The sequence below is a fragment of the Mesocricetus auratus genome, unplaced genomic scaffold (genome assembly GCF_017639785.1).
Source record: "Mesocricetus auratus isolate SY011 unplaced genomic scaffold, BCM_Maur_2.0 Super-Scaffold_100025, whole genome shotgun sequence".
Taxonomy (NCBI): domain Eukaryota; kingdom Metazoa; phylum Chordata; class Mammalia; order Rodentia; family Cricetidae; genus Mesocricetus; species Mesocricetus auratus.
In genome coordinates this window covers 20576150-20598879 of record NW_024429206.1, presented here as the reverse complement: position 1 = coordinate 20598879, position 22730 = coordinate 20576150, and the positions used below count along the sequence as shown (strand labels likewise).

The window sequence follows — 22730 nt, the reverse complement described above, 5'->3', positions numbered from 1 at the left end:
ACCAATGAACACTAAAAATAGATTAAGGTCTCAGAGCATTATGCACTTTGACATGTTTTTGAGTTAGCTTTGTTATATTTTTTTTTCTTCCCATTCAGAGTCAATCATCCTGTCTCGGCCTCCTGAATTATACACCTGTGCCCAACTCCTATTTTTAGAGTTCATTCATCTACAAACAAGTAACATAGCATAAGAAATTTAGTTTTCAGAGGTTGCACGCCTTTAATCCCAGCACTTGGGAGGCAGAGGCAGATGGATCTCTGAGTTCGAGGCCAGCCTGGTCTACAGAGTGAATTCCAGGACAGCCTCCAAAACAATACAGAGAAACCCTGTCCTGAAGGGGAAAAAAAAATGAGGCAATAAGGCCAACTATTTCAAATGAGGTGTTGCTTTCTGGTTTTTGTTTTGTTTAAATAGGTTATCAAGCTAGTAAGATGGCCAATAAAGACCCATACCTCCAAGTCTGATGACTGATCCACAGGACCCACATGGTAGAAGAGAACAGGTGACTTCTCCAAGTTGTCCTTACTTTTCTATTCATGAACCATGGCACCCATGAACCCATATACATATACACACATTAATAAATGTAACTGGGGGGCATGATGGCACATGATTTTAATCCCAGCACTCATCTATACAGAGTTCCAGGTCACCTAGGCTACCTAGTGAGACCTGTCTCCAAAATAAATTTTTTGAAAAGATAGGGACTGTATAGCCCAGCCTCACCTTGAACTTCCCACCTCACTATCGTCAGTACTAAGACCACAAGATGTGCATCACCACACCTGCACTATACTCACAATGAACTTGACCACTGCATAGTGGTCATTTCACTTTTCTGATAATAGCTGCTTCTCTGAGTGTGAGGGAACTGAAAGCATAGTACCTCACCACTAAGTTCTAAAGCAAGATGTCCTTGTAATACAGAAGGGAGATGTGCTTTTTCTCCCAGGTCTCTTATAAGGTTTTACATTCTTTAGATAAAGACCCATGGATTTGTTGAGGTGACCTTAGTAGTAAACACTGGCCACCCTTCATCCTCATGACAGGTGGTACTTGAAAAACCAGCCTGCAAAACCCTGTAAGTGCTCCTTGCCTACACTTGTTTAAATCGCTATCAGGCTGGAGGAAAGAAGACAAAACCAAGCAAACCCAGATGTTTTATTCTGTAAAGCACATATGCACATACTCCAAACACAGAAAATCAATGAGGGAGGGACGCCATCACAGATCGGCTAGTGACCATCATGCAGAAAGGGACGGGAGATGGATCTGCTGCCCTCAAGTCCCACAGTGCCTGCAGGAAGGTCAAAACACAGGAGGCTGGGTTCCTATGCACTGCCAAGAACACAACAGAAACACCAGGTTCCAAATGATGAGAACTTACAAATAGAATCAAAACTGATTCAAGTCATACCATATGGTGAAGGGACAAAAGGAAAAGAGATCAATATGATCTGAAACAACCATTCACAGGAAGTCACTGACTTGTGACTGCACCCCCAGTCTAGGACACCTGAGGATAAGCCAGTGCTGCTGGGGTAGGAGGTCTCCAGGGGCCCGCTGTGACATTCCAATCCTGAGGTTTACCAGCAAGGAGTAGCTGAGGACCAGGCCTTGTGTGGACTTGCCCAACAGTAACAAGTTCTGCAGATGTGTCTCCAGGTTCCTAAGCACAGCCACACCCCTCCTCCCCCACCCATCTGCCACCTGTGTACCTGCTAGGGTGAATACTAAGTTTTGAGTATGTATCTGACCTCAGGATGGGTCATGTCCCAAGCACTTTGGCACTGCCTCTCCTCAGGTCTTGTGTTCCTCCCTCCCACCCTACAGATCCCAGCCACTGCCTGTCACTAACAAGGGTGACTAAGAGGAACACAGCTGAGCTAAACAGACCAGTGGAGGTGACTCTATCATTTGTCTTGCTCCACTTCTCTGGGTTTTATTATTCAGCAGCTTAATCAGAAGCTTGATGGTCCCGATGATACATTTCTATCAGCCAAGTCACGTGGCTTTTTCTTCATCCTGCCTGACAAGGACTAAATTAAATTCACATATTAGCCATCTTATAGGCAACTCACCACTGGTTAAAAAACAAAACAAAACAAAAAAAACTAATGCAATGTAGTTATATATAACTACAATGATTAACAATCTTTAATTTAAAAACAAAAAAACTATTGTTTTCCACATAGAATGCCTGGGATAAAATTCTCTAGGCCAGTAAATTTCAGAATATATCAAGTTAACTCCAATTGAGACAGACTACAGACCTACAGTTACAGAACAAAAGTAATTTTTCCTGCTTTGTGGTAGAGAGTATCAGTATGTAGCACAGGCTGGCCTTGAACTGGAGATTCTCCTGCCTCAGCCTCCAGAGTGCTGGGCATACATGCATGCATGCATCCCCACAGCCAGCAAGTCTGGAACACTGCTTGAGAGAACACTGCATGGGAATTGTTAAGGCAAAGCGTTGAGATAAAAACTGAAAATACATGCTGGGCGTTGGTGGCGCACGCCTTTAATCCCAGCACTCGGGAGGCAGAGGCAGGCGGATCTCTGTGAGTTCAAGACCAGCCTGGTCTACAGATCGAGTTCCATGACAGCCTCCAAAGCCACAGAGAAACCCTGTCTCCAAAAACCAAAAAAAAAAAAAAAAAAAAAAAAAAAACAACTGAAAATACAAGTAAAAGGAAGTGGAATAGGTCATGTTTTTGAAGTGGGATATGAGAGAGCAAAGGGACAGAGGAATCGGATGATCAGATTTCTTAAGGAAAATGCTTGCAGTAATGCTCAGCCGTCAGAACTTCTGCCTTCTTTCACACCTCGCCAGCATTGTTCCCACATTCCACATAACAGTCATGTTCCTTGTGGAGGTGTATGGTGGACACAAATGAATGCAAAAACAATTAAAAAGAAAGCATGTCTCCTTTTCTAAAAAACAGAAAGCGAACAAGACCTCCTGTCGGCGACTGCTAGACAAACGACCATCCACTCTTTCAGTAGCACGCCCTGCGCTGTGACAGTCAGCCTCACTGTGCTTCTATACACAGCACCCTCAAGCCAGCGAGTTCTCCACCAGAAGCAGACAACAGCAGAGCACTCGAGTTCCTGGCTGTCAGTGTGCAAAAATGAAACTTTGATCTTTACTACGTAAGTGACTTTTAGATGCATAACCTTACCTAGTATAAATGAATACATCTGCCCTGCCTAGAGGAATAGTAAAACGTGACTATTTTTTCTTAAAAAAAAATTTAAAAAGTTTCCTTGCAAGCAAACAAAAAACAAAGGCATTACTGCTGTCACTATGATCATGAAGCCATGGACATGTAAGAGCCACAGGAGGGAATGGTGGCTTCTGAAGTGCAGTATCCTGACAAAGGTGCAAACCTCTTCCAACACTGAACACACCAGGCGAAACAAGAACCACAGCAAACCTCAGCCCCACTGGCACTGGACCATGACCTGCTCAGCTCCAGCAAGATCCCTACATCCCCCCGCACTACACAGAAGGACCCCATGTCCGTGCCCTCCTTCCCCCAGTGAAGGGGACAGGTTCAGGCTGCATCCAGGGCAAAGCACGTGCATCACAGGACCAATTTCCAGATCAATGTTTATAAATATGTACAAATCAGTTACAGGCACTTGAAATGTCTTTGGCTGGAATAACCCAACATTGCAAGATCGTGTATTCACAGAATGGCCAGGTCCTGGCCGGTTCAGCAGGCAATGATCATGGTTCTTGGTCTCTCAGAAAATGGAGAGCTGTGAGATTAGGCATCAGCCAAAGCCACCTAGAAAAGAGCAAGCAGGCAATGAAGTCAAATAGAGAGCTGCTGGCACCCAGTCCAATACCACAAGGTCATGCTGACCATGAACATCTATTGTCTTTTGGCAAGGTAAGTAAAAAAGACCTCAAGGAGACCATCTCACCTCAGGGAGGAAAGAAAAAAGCTGTCTGTAAGCCATGACCAACCTGCAAAACTACTTGTACTACACTGGGAGCTAACCTTTTATTATTTATCCATTCATTCATTTGGAGACAGGGTCTTACTATGTAACTCTTGCTGGCTTGGAACATTCTATGTAGACCAAGCTGGCTTTGAACTCACTGATTCCTTTACCTTTCTTTGCTCTGCCTCCTGAGAACTGGAATTTAAAGTGTGTGGACCACCTTGATTTGTTTCTTGAGACAAGGATTCATGTAGCCTAGGCTGGCCAAAAACTCACTATGGAGCTGAGGATGACTATCCTCAGGATGATTATCCTACCTCAACCTCTCAAGTCCTGGGATTGTCTGGTTTATTTGGTGATGAAGACTGAACCGACAGCTTCATGCATGTGAGGTAAGCACTAACCTAACCACATCCATAGCCACACTGGCTGCCCCAACAGGCACTCTGCTGCATGATTCCAGTGCAGGAAGGATTGGCGTAGAGAGACACCAGGGACAGGAACTCTCCAACAGGGATTTCAGAACAGTTATCACCATGTCAGGACCCTTTTTTCTTAAGAAGGGCCTGTCCCCAGGAGTCAGACACTCACCCACTGCTCACCTTTTCAGGACAAAATTCAGGATTGCTCTGACGCAATTTGCTGGGTCTGCCTTTGATAACTGCGTAGCAAAACATCGTTATCACCATCACAAAAAGAAAGTAACTGGTGTGCATGAGATGCAGGTTGATTAATGAACGGTCATCCTAATGAACAAAAGAAAAGAAACCGGACACATGCAGTCCATTACTAACACTTTTCAAACATCAGCCTCCGTGCCTGCAGCAATTTCATTCATTGTGGTGCTCAGGATTGACCCCACCGCCTCATGCCCACTAGACAAATGTTCTACCACTGAGCTCCATCTCCAGCCCCCCAATATTAATTCTTAAGCTTGAACAGGCAGCCTCTCCATTTGTCTCTAAAACTTCCAAACTAGTTTTCACTAAGGTTAGACTTGGTCCCGTATAAACTTAGTTAAGGAGCAACCACTGCTTCTTCTACGTGGCTTCTGCATGCCCACACTGCCAGAGTCCCACCAGCCTGTCTTCTCCTGGGAGGCCGCTCCTCTCTGGACATGTCCTCGTGATCCCACCAAATAGCTTGTCTGCGGTCCTCACCCTGTGCTACTCCTCCGGTGGACAGATGGCACATCCTACCAGGCAGCATCCCTTCGTGTTCTAGTTCCACTAAGTTCCTGGGTGGAAGGGGTACAGGCTGGCCTTATTTCTGAGACTGCTAAGCAACCACAGTAGGAGGGGTGTGTGAGACCCTGGCTACCTCTCCTTCTCACAGCCTCATAGCAGAGAGCAGGGAAGTCTTTATTTTAGAAACAGTCTCACTCTTGAGTACAGCTTGACCTAGAACTCACTATGTAGCACACACTGGCCTGGAACTCATCTTGCTTCAGCCTCTCAAGTGCCCAAATCTCAGGAATATATATACCTGGCAAAATGAGTTGTTTTTTTTTTTTTTCCTTAAGATTGTATTTTTACGGCCCGGCGTTGGTGGCGCACGCCTTTAATCCCAGCACTCGGGAGGCAGAGGCAGGCATGGTCTACCGAGTGAGTTTCAGGACAGCCTCCAAAGCCACAGAGAAACCTGTCTCGAAAAAACAAAAAAAAAAAAAGATTGTATTTTTACTTAAGTGTGTGTGTGTGTGTGTGTGTGTGTGTGTGTGTGTGTGTGTGTGTGTGTGCACATGCCTGTGGAAAGCACATGGGGGTCCTCTTGTCCTCTTGTCTGGAGTTACAAGTGTTGTGAACTACCTGAGGTGGGTGGACTCTGGTCCTCTGCAAGAGCATCCCTTCTCCCAGCTGCTGAGCCATCTCCCTAGCCCCAGTCTTTTTTTTTTTTTTTTTTTTTGGTTTTACGAGACAGGGTTTCTCTGTATTGTTTTGGAGGCTGTCCTGGAACTCGCTCTGTAGAGCAGGCTGGCCTTCAACTCACAGAGATCCGCCTGCCTTTGCCTCCAGAGTGCTGGGATTAAAGGCGTGTGCCACCAATGCCCGGCCCTAGCCCCAGTCTTAAGGGACTGCTTTATAGCAGCGTGACACAGGCAGTGAGGGTTCTGCTGCAGGAGACAGGTGAATACTATGGCAGGGCAGGGAAGGCTCTGGAATCTGATCTGCACATCATGCAGCCTTCCCCTCCACTCCAGGCCTGAGTTCCCTGGCAACCAACTTTCATAACTGGACAGAAATTTTATAAAAGGGAGAGTCCAGGGAAAAACAAGAAATCCATGCAGCACACTCAGGAAGGAAACAAGGGTACAAAATCATTGCTGTGGCGGACTGCACCTGCTGCCTGAAACACTGACTTCTCCCTCTCTCTCCTGAAATTAAATGCTATGCAGGCCACTATCAAGCCAAATACACATCCTAGACCAGGCACGGTGGCACAGGTCTATGATCCTAGCACTCAAGAGACTGAAGCAAGATCACAATTTCCAGGTATGCCTGAGCTACATAGCGAGAGACTGTCTAAAAAGATGAGAAACAAAGATTTGCCTCTTCCGATGAACTGCTACCTTTTTTATACCCTACACAGCACTGGCTATTGCAAACATTGACACTAAGAAGATACTCTGCATGTAAGACCACACAGCAATAGTGACCCCAAGGGGTTTTCAAATGAAACAGACCTCAACATATAACTTCTGATGAAAAACACACAAAATTAGAGAACAAGGCTTTTCTTAATCACAAAGGTATATACACACGTGTTTCTTTCTCTCTCTTTCTCTCTCTCTCTCTCTGTCTCACACACGTACACACACAATCGTGACACACAAACAGAACTTATTCACTTACATCTGGAACAATAACGGTGAGTTTGGGATTTAAAGCGTGGTAGACTTTTCCAATGGCTCCCTTATAACACCAGAAAGGATTGTAGTCTTGAGCATATTTTGTGTTGGCATCTCGGGCAGTTGTGAAGATCTTGTACCAGAGTGTAGCGTTGCTGTATGTGTCAGGGACACAGTGAGGCGGCTGACTGCACGGGAGAGGAAGAAACCAGCTCGGTAACCTAAAACATTTATGTGGGCTCACTCCACACACAGTGCCTGGCAACACTGAACAGAGCAACATGACCAAAGGAGGAATAAGATGTTTTTAACAATCGCCATGTTTCTCTGGAGTAAATGCCATTGTTTTGAGGGTCTGTTGTTATTCATGTTTTGAGACAGGATCTCAATATAAGCAGAGACAGGCCTGTGAATGCTAGAATTGCAGGTGTGAGGTGACACATTCAAATGTTTTTTTTTTTTTAATAAACACATAAGAAGCCAGGCATGAGATTACACACCTATATTCCCAGAACTCCAGAGAGACTGAGACAAGACAAGAAGATCAGAAGTTCTAAGCCAACCTCTGCTGTAGCCTACATGGGGAAACATTTCAAAACAAATCCCACCCCAAAACTAAAACAAGTGTACTTATATACATATCCCCCACATATACACACAATTTAAATAAAAGTGAAACTTTAAAAAAAAGCTAAAACAATTAATTTCTGGGTCACAGAGATAAGCAGAACCTTTACCTTTAGGCAGCTTTAATTACAGGTCACTCTGGCAGGGGCCTGGCTCTTCCTTCTCCAAGATGACTCTTAGCAGGGAAGGCAGCTGGAGAGCGGCCACAGCGTCATATTTTACTGCCTCACTGAAGCACTAGGTCTGAACTGGGCTTCTTTCTGGTGTGGTTTGCCTTTGCTAAAATAGGATCTCATGTACCCCAGGCTAGCCCTGGCTTCACTATAGGGAGGAAGATGCCTTGACTTTCTGATCCTCCCACGCAACCCTTCCAATGCTAGAACTACAGGTGTGCTCCACCACATCCATTTATTCTGTGTTGGAAATGGAACCCAGGACTTCATGAATGCCAAGCACACCTTCTACCAACTAAGCTACAACGCCAGCCCAGCACATTTGTATATGTAGAAGTTAGAATTTCAAATGAAACTTATAGTCCTGGAAGTCAGCAAGATGGCTCGGAAGGTAAAGGTGCTTGTCACCAAGCCTAACAACCAGAGGTTGATCCTGGAACACTTAGGAGAACTGACTCCTGCAAGTTGTCCTCTTGGTCTCCATAAACATGTAGGACACTTACACAGTGACGGGGAAGACTCCAGGAGCAGCTGTGAGGGTCATGCAGGCTGTAAACACCACCTGCTCACAGTGGCCATGGAGGGCACAGTCATCAGCATTCCAGGCAGCAGGCAGGGTAAAGGTGATGTTGATCTCTTCGTGTGCTTCTCTGCCTGCGGAGGAATGAGTAGCTTATTGGTGGACATGGGCAGAAATTCAGACTGGTCTCTGGTTCTGCAACGAGTCTGAAGCCAAACTCAACAGTCACCCACTGACCTGCACACCTGCCCTATGGGATTTCTGGAAGCTACAATACTGATCTAAACAATGAGGCCTACTTGACTAGTACAGCCACAAAGTAGCTCACAAAGGTTACTATGTGTTTCAGTCAGGGCTAGGGAGCCATGCCAGAGTGCAGGCAGGAACAGAACTGAACAACTTGAGTGCAGTGATTTTCTGTACTAATGTATTACTGCACTCAAAATCTACCATGCTATCAATATGACACATGCACCCACGCACGCACCAGCGGGTCTAACAAACTCAGGGAAGGTCTTGGGACTAGAAAAGGAAGCCTGCACTAAATCAAAATGTTCTAAGGTCATAAGGAGAAAGGTGTGTTTGCATCCTGGAACAAACATGAGTTATTTGTACCTTTACTACCATAGCACCAACTTCCCACTCTTTTTTTTTTTTTCCAGACAGGGTTTCTCTGTATTGTTTTGGAGGCTGGCCTCGAACTCAGAGATCCACCTGCCTCTGACTCCCTAGTGCTGGGATTAATGGCATATGCAACCAACGCTTGGCTAACTTCCCACTCTTAATAGCTAAAGGCAACAGGCAGTACCTGTGGACATTACGAAGACTGTTTCTGTTTTTTGAGGCTTTTTTTTTTTTTTTTTGGATTTTCAAGACAGAGTTTCTCTGTATTGTTTTGGAGGCTGTCCTGGAACTCGCTCTGTAGACCAGGCTGGCCTCAAACTCACAGAGATTCACCTGCCTCTGCCTCCCAAGTGCTGGGATTAAAGGCGTGCACCACCACGGCCCAGCCTACACAAAGACTTTTGAGGACCAAAGAACCAAAGGTTATCCTTCCAAGGCCCAGCCAGCCCTTAGGATGAAAACGCCTTTCCAGCTTCCACTTTCATGTGCTCCTAAACCATGTCAGCCATAAGCAGGTATGGCCATATGTGGGGGATTTATTTTGGTATTATTTAACATGGTGGTTTGAATGAGAGCGGTCCCCACAGGCTCAAATGTTGAACACTAGTCTCCATGAGGTATAACCATTTGGGAAGGAGTAGGAGGCATGGTCTTGTTGGAGGGTGTGTGACACAGGAGTGGGCTCATTCCCAGTGTGCTCACTGCCTCCTGTTATGGACCCAGATGGGAGCTCTCAGCGTCTGTTTCAGCCACCCGCACCCATGTCTTTGCTCTACCATCAGCTATCATAAACCCAAACCTCTAGAACCTTAAGCCCAATTAAGCTTTCTTTTGTAAGTTGCTCTGATCATGGTATTTTATCTCAGGAATAGAAAAATGAACCTGGAGGCAGGAGCTGATGTAGAGGCCATAAAAGGGAACTGCTTACAGGCTTGCTCCTCATGGCTTATTCAACCTGCTTTCTTGTAGAATCTAGGTCTACCAGTCCAGGAGTACCCTCACACAAAAATCATTAAAAAAAAAAAAAAACAACCAACCCACAGGCTTACCCACAGGTCAATCTAATGGAAACATTTTCTCAATTGAGGTTTCCTCTTCCCAGATGACTCTAGCTTGTGTCAAGCTGACATAGCACTAGGTAGTAGATGGTTGCTGTTTGGTTTATCTTTTTTAATACTGGCAACTGAACGCAGGACTCACATGCGTTAAACAAGCCCTCAACCACTAAGTTACACCCCCACCCAATTCCTGTTATTTTTGCCACTTGTATAATTCCCAAATTCCAAGGGTGAAGGAGCCAGGTCTGAGGCTTTCTCTAGTTCTTCCTGAAAGTTAGCAGACTGCTAAATAGATGGTGGGCATTTAAAAACTGTGCAAACCTGGGGCAGAAGAGATGGCTGGGAGGTTAGGAAGAGCTTAGAATCAGTGTACAGCCCTCACATGGCAGCACACAACTGTCTCTAACACCAGTCCTAAGGGATCCTGTGCCCCCTGGTCTCCACGGCACTGAGCAATACATCCACACACATAACAATTTATCTTTTCTCCCCAAAACAGGTTTCTCTGTGTAACTGCCCTGGCTGTCCTGGAACTCACTCTGTACTCAGGCTGGCCCCAAATGCAGGGAAATCAATCCACCTGCCTCTGCTTCCTGAGTGCTGGGATTAAAGGTGTGTGTCATTACTACCACCTGGCTTAATTAATTTTAAATCTTTAAGTTAAAACAAAAAAGCCTGAAAGAGTACTTTTTTCACATCTATGAAGCCTTGGTTCAAATTCAAGCATCACAAGCAAGAGTAAAAATAACCAGTATGACAGCTCAGTGGGTCAAGAGCAAATAAGCCAGATGGTGACCTAAGATCAATCCTAGGAACCTATGTACAGAAAACCAACTACCAGGGAAGAACCTCAGACCTTTACTTGTTCACTGTAGCTCATGTGCACCCATACATATACACACTAAATAAATAAAAATGGCAATGTATTACAAACCCCAGCAGAATACACTTATTCACATATATGCTTTTAAACACATTTAGGTCATGAGCAACATGGTATTCAGGTGCTGACTCCCACACAGTCCAAAAACTGAGTAGAATTCCTGACTCCCCAAACTTAACTACTAATTTTGCCTGCTGCTGAATGGGAAGTCAATTAGTACATAAACATTCATTTATCATAAACAAGGAGAAATAAAAACAAAAGAGCAACATCACTAATTACTGCTGTGTGCCACTGACACTGACTGGACAGATGGACTGCACACACAGTGACTTATATAAAGTGGACACTCAGGTGACCCCACTGCAATCAGAAGCTGGCTACAAAGGTATCACAGAAAGACCGGGTAAAACACAGTTAGCTTTAAGCTTCTAAGATGTTTTTGTTGTTTTTATGTGTCACGAAGACTGGCCTCAAACTCAATACTGATAACCTTCACCTTACCATCCTCCAGCTTCTACCTCAAGTGCCACCATGCCTTTTTCTTTCTTTTCTTTAAATCCTCTAGGTTTTTTGTTGTTTCTTGGTTTTTTGTTTTGTTTTGTTTGAGATAAAGTCTCAGTATATAGGCCCAGTTATTCTGGAACTTGCTGTAGACTAGCTGGCCTCAAACTTACAAAGATCCACCTGCCTCTGTCTTTTGAGTGCTAAGATTAAAGGTATGTGCCACCAGCTTTTTTGTTTTTGAGGCAAGGTCTGAAATTCACAATCCTGCTGTTTACTCTCCCACATACTGGGATCACGACTGTGGACCAGCACTCGTGGCCGGAGGCCTTTATGGCCTAAAATAGCATCTTCACAATTGTTTATGCTTCTCTTGGTTCAGAGGGCTGGAGAAATGGCTCAGCAGAGAATAGCACTGGGTGGTCTTGCAGAGGACCACAGTTCAGTTCTTAGCACTTACAGGGCAGCTCACAATCATCTCTAACTCCAGTTCCAGGGGATCTAACAACCGATTCTGCCATCTGCAGGCACCAGGAACACACATCCATGCAAAACACTCATACACACAAAATAGAAGTTTTTAATAATAAAAAAAATTAAAGTATCAATAGACCTATGTTGGTCAAAGGCCAAAGGTCAATTATACTGAGGTCAAAATCAGACCTTGCACTTTGAGCTTCTCCCACCTCCCCACCTTCTCCTGGTGCTATAGAGGAAGCCAGGGCCTAATACACACAAGCCTAGTGCTCTAAGAGTGAGCTGTACCTCTGACCCCATCAGTCCTGACTCTGATGAGCGTCTTTTCTTCATTTTAAATTCATTTTATGTGCGTTGGTGTGAAGGTATCAGATCCCCTGGAACTGGAATTACAGACAGTTGTGAGCTGCCATGTGGGTGCTGAGAATTGAACCTGGGTCCTCTGGCAGAGCAGCCAGTGCTCTTCACTGCTGAGTCATCTCTCCAGCAGTGGTGCACACCTTTAGTCTCAGCACTTGGAAGGCAGAGGCAGGCAGATCTCTGAGTTTGAGGACAGCCTGGTCTACAGAGTGAGTTCCAGGACTGCAGGGATGCACAGAGAAACCCTGTCTCAAAATACTAAAAGAGAGAGGGAGGGGGGAAGGGGAGGGGGAGAGAGAAAGAGAGAGAGAGAGAGAGAGAGAGAGAGAGAGAGAGAGAGAGAGAGAGAGAGAGAGAGAGAGAGACTGTGTATGATACATGACTACCCAACTGAGGGAAGGTGCACAGCAACCATTCCTTCTTGAAGTCCAAGTCTCCAAGAGAAACATTCACAAACATAAAACAGAACCCTGAATGTATCTCAGTTGCTGCCTAAAAGCTCTGAAAGGGAAGTAGCTGACACACACCTGAGAGTCCAATCTGATGTCCAAGGATGGTGGAGTACAGGTGTGTGACGTTTCGAGAGTACCCTCCAAAAGGCTTGAGAGGGTCCAGGGTCAAGGTAATGGCCACTGAGATATTGATGGGGCCTGACTCCTCCAGGGCCTGGGGCGGCTGGGTGGACGATCTGGCCTGCCCAATGGTCATGGTGCTCTCAGGGGTGGTGGTGTCATTGGAGAGATGCTTCAGTGTCTCGTTTTCTGATACACACAAGTCCAAATCATTAAAGCGCAGCAGAAAAGTATTCCAGTCCTTCAGCAAAGTAAAATGGAGAGACAGATGCATGAGGTCCCAGCATCTCCAATGCAGGAACAGCAATGACCCTTAACTGCTACCACAGGACAAGAGGAAAAGAATGGCCTGAAAGTGACCGTCTCAAGTCATAATACACCACCATCCTGCACCTGCAGAACAATGTGATATAATCATATCAGCCCTGGAAATCTGAACTGCACACTCTGTACATTATCTGAGAATCCAGCAGACTATACTTAAGAAAAAAACAAACTAGCCTCAAGATCAAACTAAAAAAGGCTGGAGAGATGGCTCCGTGGATAAGATGGCCCTACCAGAGATTTCCAACCCCCACAGGGCTATTAGCACTCACTCTAACGCTAGTGTGAAGGGACTTGACGCCATCTTTTGGCACTGGACATATATGTGGGCAAACCATCCATTCACATAAAAGTAAATGAAAAACAAAAAAGGCTGTGAGGGCTGTTGAGACAACGTAGTGCTTAAGAACACTTGCTGCTCTTACGGAGGAACCAAGTTTGGTTCCAAGCACCCACATGGTAGCTCACAACAGCGTGTAACTCCTGTGCCAGAGTACCTAATATCCCTTTTGTTCTCCTTGGGAACATGGTACACATATTTACATGCAGGCCAACACACATACACATAAAGTAAAAATAAATATTAAAAAAAAAGGTAGATCCCTTAGTACCAGGACAGCCTGGTCTACATTGCAAGTTCTAGGACAGACAGCCAAGGACACATAGAAAAAAAAAACAAAAACAAAAGGGAACCTTGAACAAAAGTAGTTGACACATTTAAATCACTAATTCACACTCATTTAATAGCTTATTTGTTTGGGGATTTTTTTGGTTGTTTAAGATTTATGAATTTACAGCTGTGATGGTGGCTCATGCCTTTAATCCCAGCACATACACAGGGTACACAGACACACGTGTAGACAAAACACCCACATGTAAATCTTTTTTTTGAGACAGGGTTTCTCTGTGTAGCCCTGGCTGTCCTGGAATTTGCACTGTAGACCAGGCTGGCCTCAAACTCAGAGGTCCGCCTGTCACTGCCTCTCAAGTGCTGAGATTAAAGGCATGCGCCACCACGGCCCACATTATGGGTTCAGCACAGCATCTTCATACACATTTCATGGTGCAATTTTCCCCTTCTCCATGTCCTCTGACCACTTCTATCTGGTGCCCTTGTTTCTAGTCAATAGGATCCCTATCTAATAAAAACACCATCTATACAAATGAGAAACCCAAAAGGTGGTATGTGTCCTTAAATGTACAGGTCATGATTTTAAAACAATAGAAATAACTACCAGAACAGTTGAATTCCCCAGCTCACCCACTCTCTTTCTCTTTTAAAACAAGGCTTTACTACATAGCCCAGGACAGTCCTGAACCCACACTCTTCTGCCTCAGTCTCCCCGGTGTTGGATCACAGGAGTACACCACCATACCCAGTCCTCTTCTGACTCAGGTTTTTGTAAGTACACCCTCCCAAATGAATCTATTTCTCTACTGAAATAGTCTACATGAACCTGATAGTATTATTTAAAATAATTATATACTTATTCCCTAACAAAGCAGTCACAGGGGAAAAGGAAACTCTGTATAAGTATGTATCTTTTGCTGGATGTATCTATGCACTTGAGAGACAGAGGCAAGAGAATCTGGAGTTCAAGGCCAGTGTATGCTACATGAGACCCTGTCACAAAAACAAACAAACAAAAAATAACAAAACCCCCTCCAGGTGTAGGAATACACAACACATAGTATTATCCCAGCATTCATAAAGCTGAAGGAGGAAGATCACTTGAAATTCCAGGTCAGCAAATATAGTACATTTCAGACTGGCCTTCACTAGAATGAGACCTCACAAATAAGAGTTGTCCCTCACTGACTACAAGATCCATCCAGCACAAGTAGAAATTAGGAGTATACTGTACCTCAGCCATCTCTGGGGACTTAATCTCCTTGATCTTGAAGAAATAGCCCAGGGTGAGGAAGGCGATGGCCATGGCGCTAACACTGATCATGAAGACCACCAAGGGCGGCCGGCTGCTGATGTAGAGCCTCAGGTTCTCCAGGGGGTTAACGCTGAGCATGCTTCTGATCAGCTGCAACCTGGGACAAAGTCCGCACATGATTAGTACCTATCTGCACAAGGGAGCTGTTGCACTCCCATTAGTTTCTTACAACAGTACTGTGGGGCAATAGGCTCAATCTGAGAAATATCCACTCAATGAATTCATTTAGAAGACTAGAAGGAGCCCCAGAAGTAGATCAGGAGTCAAAACTCATCCTCAGTTAGTAGCCTGAAATATATGAGACACTGTGTTTAAAAAAAAATGTGTTAGCCGGGCGGTGGTGGCGCACGCCTTTAATCCCAGCACTCGGGAGGCAGAGGCAGGCGGATCTCTGTGAGTTCCAGGCTGGGCTGGACCGACAGCCTCCAAAACAATACAGAGAAACCCTGTCTCATAAAAAACCAAAAAAAAACAAAGACAAAAACAAAAAAAAAAATGTGGAGAGGAAAGATACAGCTAGCTGCTAGCTCAGTTGGCAGAGGGCTCACCTGGCTTACACAAAGCCCTGGGTCCCAAGACCAGCACTGCAAGACCAGCACAGCGGCACATATCTTTGAGACCAGCACTTGAGAGATAGAGGCAAAAAGGATCATGAATTCAAGTCTATCTTTGGCCACATAGAACCAGACTAAGCTACAGGGCACTTTTACCCACATAGTATATCAGTATTAGTTCATGAAAATTTAAGTATTTTATGGACTGGTCTGTCTTGCAAAAATAAGCAAGTGCTCTACCACTGAGCTACAGCCCTAGCTTCCAATGCTCTTGGTTCTAGACGTTTTGCTCAAATATCTTAAATTCTAACTAAGCTGTTTGTGACCTCTCTTGGATGTCATATGGATAACTACACTGTTGAAGAACATAAGCATTAGTAATATTTCTTTTTAAATCCTTTTATCTTTTTCTTTTTTGTAACTACTTAAGTGAAATATCAACAGCAGTAGCTGTAATAAAATTCTTGCCTCACTCAGACTTTAGCAAAAATGCTTTGTAAAGCTTCACTATTGAGGCAGAGGCAGGCGGATCTCTGTGAATTCGAGGCCAGCCTGGTCTACAAGAGCTAGTTCCAGGACAGCCTCCAAAGCCACAGAGAAACCCTGTCTCGGGGGGGAAGCTTCACTATTAAGTCTGGGACACAGCCAGGCAGTGGTGGCACACGCCTTTAATCCCAGCACTCAGGAGGCAGAGGCAGGAGGATCACTGTGAGTTCGAGGCCAGGCTGGACCGACAGCCTCCAAAACAATACAGAGAAACCCTGTCTCGTAAAAAATAAGAAAAAAAAAAGTCTGGGACACAACTTCGGCTTCTGATGTGACACTGTGTTGGCTAGTTTTATGTCAGCTTGACACAAGCTAGAGTCCTTTAAAAGAGATAGCCTGACTGGGAAATGTCCCCTGTTAGATTGTCCAGTGAGCAAACCTGTGATGCATTTTCTTGATTCATGACAGCTGGGGGAGGGCCCAACTCACTATGGGCGGTGCCATCCCTGGGCTGGTGGCCCTGGGTTCTACAAGAAAGCAGGCTGAGCAAGCCATGAAGAGTGAGCCAGAAAGCAGCATCCTCCATGACCTCTGCATCAGCTCCTGGTTCCAGGTTTTTGCTGTGTCTGAGGTCCTGCCCTGATTTCTCCAAGCAATGGAGAGTAACCTGAGAGAAATAAACTCTTTCATCCCCAAGTTGCTTTTTTGTTTGTTTTTTTCAAGAAAGGGTTTCTCTGTATTGCTTTTGAGCCTGTCCTGGAATTCACTCTGTAGACCAGGCAGGTCTTGAACTCACAGAGATCTGCCTGCCTCTGCCTCTGCCTCCAGAGTGCTGGGATTAAAGATGTATACCAATGCCTGGCCCCAAGCTGCTTTTTGCCACAGTGTTTTATCACAGCAACAGAAGCCCTAACTCCAACAGAAGATTTCTCTAGGGTAAGGAAGTACTTAGCCATAAGTTTACAAGAAAATTTTCACTGTTATTTCTTTTTTATGGGGAAAAAGGCTGAGACAGGGTCTCTGTCTTCCAAACTGGCCTTGAACCCTGAGCTCCCTGCCTCTGCCTCCCAAGTATGGGATTACAGACATATGCTACCACGTCTGGCTCCCCACCTAAACCATCAATTTTTGTCTTTTAATCTGTTGACGTAAACAATTTGATTAATCTTTATCATGCTGATAGAGCTTTGTTTTGGTGTTGGGGGGGTGAACTATAGGTGTCCATAAAGATGGCTCTACCTCAATCTTGGCTCAAGGGCAAAGTTCAAAACTGTCCTCAGTAAATCATAAGACCTAAAGGTCAAAGATGTGGCTAAGTAGGATATTTGATCTTGGCCTTAACTGTCTTATTCTAAATAACAAAAGACCTGGTCTGACGTGTAGTTACTCCTGACCCTCAAGGCCAGGTAGAAATGTTAGATCTAAGGTGTGGTTACTGAATCCTTGGAGAAAAGAGGAGGAAGTCTGTTTGTTCCGTATACCTGATACCATGTTCCTCTTTTTGGTTAAGGTATGTGGAGTGGTGAAAAATAAACTCATGGCATTTCAGTATTGACTGATTTGCCCTCCTGCTTTTATTCTGTGTCTCTGTCTTGTAACTTAACCCCTTTAGCTAGCCTTTCTTTAGTTCCCACTCCCCTCTCAGGTACGAACTTCGGGTCCGACTGCAGACCTGCAAAGACAGCTTCCCACAATGAACAGTGTTACTAATGCTGAACACATGCTAGATCACAGAATTGTACCCCAGTCCCAGATCAGGATTTTTAGAAACTACTCTGCTCTCGGCTTTTTCTGTGTATTCATAAGTAAGAAAAGCCTTCTATTTGCATAATCCTTTTTATTTTATTACTACTACTATTATTATTGAAACAAGGTCTTCCCGTGTAGGCTGGATGGCCTGAAACTTGTACATATCAGGCTGGCTCCAGACTCACAAAAATCCACCTGCCTCTGCTTCCCAAGTACTTGACTAAAGTCTGCTACCAGAAATAAGATGCACTTCTAGCCAGGGGTGGTGGTGGTAGTGGTGGTAGTGTACAGCACACCTTTAATCCCAGTACTCAGGAGGCAGAAGCAGCCTAACATTAAGTTCGAAGGGCAGCCTCCAAAGCCGCAGAGAAACCCTGTCTTGAACCACCCCTGGAAAAGATGTACTTCTACTTCTTAGAAATTTGATTGACTTTAGCCATTTGAGTCAACCAAGTATTTGTTTTCTATTTTGATGAAGCTATCTGTTTTTTACTTCTAATGAGTCGAATTTTGATTTTACAGATGATTATTTAGAGCCAGGCAGTGGTGGTGCAGGCCTTCAATCCCAACATTGGAGAGGCAGGCAGATAGATATCTGTGAGTTCAGAGACCAGTCCAGTCTAAAAGAGCAAGTTCCAGGGCAGGCTCTAAAGCTACACAGAGAAACCCTGTTTGGAAAAACTTTTAAAAAATCATTTAGGAAACTATCCATTATATATTGATTTTTTAACTTTATAGCATAGTTATCTTGATTTCCTCAATTGTCTATCTACTTGTATTCTCAAGAGAGATATCTTTGTATGCACTGTCACCTGCGTACGGGTAACTGTGGAGGCTAGAAAAAAAGGGCATCCATGGGATCCCCTAGAGCTGAGGTTATAGGTGGCTGTCAGCCTCCCCACATGGTTGCTGGGACTCAAGTCCTCTGCAAGAGTAGCAAGCACTCTGAATCACTGAGGCGTCTCTCCGGTTCTATATTTGTAGTTTGCTGTTGTTTTGTAACCCAGGTGGGCCAGAACTGGCTATAGCCAAGGAGGACATTAAGCTCCCAGCCCTCCTGCCTCCAGCTCCCACATGTTGGTGTTACACCAGACCTTTGTAGTGCTGAGGACGGAAGCCAGGCCAGTTCAAGGGATACACCCTCAAAACTTTCCAGAGCAGGTAAGTAATCTTAGCTGCCTCCAATTATCTAGAACCTCAAATGGATGATTAGAAATGAGGAGGGATGGGAATGGTTGACCAACCAGTACTAAGCTACAGTTAAACAGAAACAAGAGGTTCTGCTGTTCTGCTTTACCATACAGCCATCCTCAAACTCCATGTAGTCAAGGCTTGAACTGATTCTCCTACCTCCATCTTCCAAGTGCTGGGGTGAGTACAACTCCATGTCTACCATTAACAGCATTTTTGAAGACTCCAAATATTTCACAAACATTTTCAAATAGGAAATTAAAAGCTCTTATTAATGTATTCATTTGCAAAGAGGCACAAGAAGGTTTCTGAACCAGCATGGTGGCACACACTTTAATCCCAGCACTCAGGAGACAGAGGAAGGCCAAACTGCAGACAGCTTCAGCAAAAGGCAGCTAACTGCAGAAGTTACCTGAAAGGACATGGGACAGCTGTGTGACACTCAACAGAATTAACTGTAGCACACGTCTGCTCCTGTAACTCTATTTCTAAAATCCTAACCATGGCTTTTAGGTCTAACTACTGAGCTGCTTGCCTTAGCAGTGTTTTAAAATGGTAAAATATAAAATGTAAAAAGGTTTGCTGAGGGGGCTGGAGAGATGGCTCAGGGGCTAAGAGCATTGGCTGCTCTTCCAGAGGACCCGGGTTCAATTCCTAGCACCCATATGGCAGCTCACAACTGTCTGTGACTTCTGTTCCAGGGGATGTGATACGATCACTCAGGCATACATGCAGACAAAACACCAGTATACATGAAATACAAGTAAATAAATTAAAAAAAAAAAAGGTCTGCTGAGACCACTCAGAGGTAAAGGTTCATGCCATGCAAGCCTAGTGGCTGAGTTTGACCCCTGGAGCCCACATAAAGACGGGAGGAGAGAACTGACTCCACTAAACTGCCCTTTCACCTCCGTAAGCACTCCGTATACACACCACATCACACACACACATTATAACAGGCTAAGGAGAAAATAACTACTTAGTATACGCCAATGCACTGGACATATAACAACTGCTTAGCACATACTGGATGGGTATTTTAATCTTTCCAATACTGCTAGGTGAGGATTAGTATCCCTATCTTTGTTTTCTTGTTTCTTTTCTTTGGGGGGAGATTTCAAGACAGGGTTCCTTTGTGTAGCTTTGGAGGCTGTCCTGGAACTCACTCTGTAGACCAGGCTGGCCTCAAACTCACATAGATCCGCCTGCCTCTGCCTCCTGAGTGCTGGGACTAAAGGCGTGCGCCACCAAGTAACTAAGACTACAGGCACATGCCACGGGCCTGGTCAGTAAATGGAATTACAGATTATGTTTGCTCGGATGTGTGTAAAGAGGAAGCTAGCACTAAACGCCAGAGGGAAGAAGGGTCAAAACGAAGCGTGAAGCAGTAAGACGGCACTCCTGAGTGAGTTCAGGCAAAAGCAGACTGAAGCCAGAGTCTGCCTGGGAAGACACAAGTCCCAGTAGTGTGACCCGGCTTCGGTTTAATTCCCCGACCTGGATCTAGAAAACTGGAGCTTCGTGCCTTCCATTATGTGGAGATCATAACTCGATTTGCTGTATTAAACTGTGAGGACAGATAAGAAGGGACCTCATTTACCTGCGAGCCTTGCCTCACAGGCTACCTCTATTCTGGTTTTGAACGGGGCCTGGTGGCACACACCTATCTCGCCCAACACTGACGAGGCTGCAGCAGGAGGATCACGACTTCGAGCTTGAGGCTAGCTTGAAACACACAATGCAATTGGTTTGTTTGTTTGTGTTGTTTTGCTTTAGCCAGGCTTAAACATGAGTTTGAGCTATCCAGGGTTTCACGAGACCCCAGTCTCCAGTATCCCCAAGATTAAAAGCAGCAACAATACCGTTACTACCCTGTCGAGCCGGGCAGGGCGGCACACACCTGTATCTGAGAACTAGTGAGTCTGAGACAGGAAGGGAAGAGGTTGAAGGTGAGTCTTGGCTACACAGGGAATTCCAGGCCATTCCAGGCGGTAAGAAACCCTGTCTCAAACATACCTAAGATCACAACACACAGAATTTCAGTACTCCCTTTTGGGCTCCCTCCCGCCTTCTCTCCACCCGAAGCATATCACCTACACCCAGAGGGAAAAAAACCAAACTAAGACACTCACTCACTCACACAAATGGAGGTCGGAGAGCCGGCTCCGAAGGTTAGGAACACCTGCTATCCCACAGGACCGGAGAGAGGTTCTCAACACCCACATCACCAAGCGGCTAACAATGACCTGTAACTCCAGTTCTAGGAATACAACGCCCTCGTCTGAATTCCGTAGGCACCTGCAAGTCACGTGCACAAACAGACACAGACACAAGGTTTTCTTAAGCATTCCATTTTCTTTTGTTTGTTTGTTTTTGCCCCCTCACCGCAGCAAAGCACGCCAGCGCTTCCCCGCCGCCGTATCCAGGCGACAGTAAGCCTCGGCTCCGGGCTGCAGGCCCGGGAGGATGGAGCAGGCCGGGGGCCAGCTAACCATGGAGGTGAGCGGGGCTGGGGAGGGTGGAGGAGCCCGAGCACCGACTCGCCCCCGGCCGCCCCGGGTCCCGGCCCACACGCCCGCCACGCCGACCCCGGCCCCGGCCGCTACTCACCGCCCCACAGACCGGCGGCTCCGCGGGCGCCCGCGGCCTGGCCCCGTTCACTCGCGGCGGAGCGCGGCGGGCCCCGGACTGCCCCGCACCATCCTCCCCGCCGCTCCGGAGACAGCGAGCGGCTCCTCGGGGCCCGACGTGACGCCCGGGAGACAGGCCAGAGCGCGCCCGCCTGCGAGACGCCGGCTCCGCGCGCCGCGAACGCCGGGCTTTCCGGGTGAGAGCCGAAAACCACGTCACCACAAACGCCGCCGCCGCCGTCACCTCTGACCCCCCGCGCGCGACGGCAGCGCGGCAGGGACAGAATGGCTCGCGCGCGCGCGCGCGGGCGGGCAAGGGTAGACGGGGGGGGGCGTGTCTTCGTTCTGCTGATTGGCCGAGAAAATGTGAGGGACTGGGGAGCTACCTGAAGTGTTTCTCTCACATCCACGGATCGCGGTGAGGTTGTTCGGTTCCGTCCGGGAATGCATCTGCGTGTCATGATGTGTATGATTGTCAGAGAATAAGGAGGGCACGATTTTCGTTTGTTTTCGTGGGAGTTTGATTTGACACAGCGTCTCGTGAATTGCAGCCTAGATTCGCAATCTCTATAGAACCCATTGTAGGTTCCAACTATGTTGCCTGGACTGACTTCAAGCAATTGCTGGGGGAAAAAAAAAATCTCAAAACTGGGTGTGGTAGCGCACAACTTTCATCCCAGAGCTCGAAGGCACAGGCAGGCGGGTCTCTGAGGATAGATCGATCGATAGATAGATCGATAGATAGATAGATAGATAGATAGATAGATAGATAGATAGATAGATAGATAGATAGATAGATAGATAGAAGATAGATAGATGTCTCAGGAAAATAGATAGATGTCTCAGGATAGATAGATGGGGTCTCTGAGTATAGATGGATGGATGGATGGACGGACAGACAGATACGCAGGCAGGCTCAGGAAGGGGGGTCTCTGAGTATAGATCGATAGATAGATAGATACAGGTCTCTGAGTATAGATAGATGATAGATACATACATACATACATACATAGACAGACAGATGTAAATTCATATATATATATATGAATCTCAGTATCACACAAAGAAACACAGAAACAAAATGAAAGTATCCCCCAAGGCAATTCATTTTTGTAAAAGGGGTGTCCCATGACCCAGACCATGCTAGCAAGCACACCAAAGCCAATGGGCTAAGCTCTCAGCTTGCTGTTCAAGTCACCATGCCTGCCAATTGCTGCCCTGCTCCCAGGCTATCATGGACTCTAGCC

General features: G+C 45.8%; 1 protein-coding gene across 5 annotated transcripts; it reads right to left on the bottom strand.

Moving 5' to 3' along the window:
• Positions 1–3602: 3602 nt before the first annotated feature.
• Tmem248 (transmembrane protein 248) lies at positions 3603–21699 on the bottom strand. 5 transcript variants are annotated; one of them, XM_013120708.3, is made up of 8 exons: positions 21464–21699; positions 20990–21151; positions 14793–14970; positions 12559–12844; positions 8109–8259; positions 6810–6993; positions 4549–4703; positions 3603–3797 (listed from the first exon to the last, which is right to left on the bottom strand). In XM_013120708.3, the coding sequence occupies exons 2-8, from the start codon at positions 21076–21078 to the stop codon at positions 3737–3739; spliced, it is 1104 nt and encodes a 367-aa protein (XP_012976162.1). In that variant the 5' UTR covers positions 21079–21151; positions 21464–21699; the 3' UTR covers positions 3603–3736. The 5 variants fall into 5 exon arrangements, with proteins under 5 accessions (XP_012976162.1, XP_040587406.1, XP_005080400.2 ...); XM_040731472.1 differs by having other exon boundaries at positions 20994–21151; XM_005080343.4 differs by having other exon boundaries at positions 4560–4703; positions 21464–21696.
• Positions 21700–22730: the final 1031 nt, after the last annotated feature.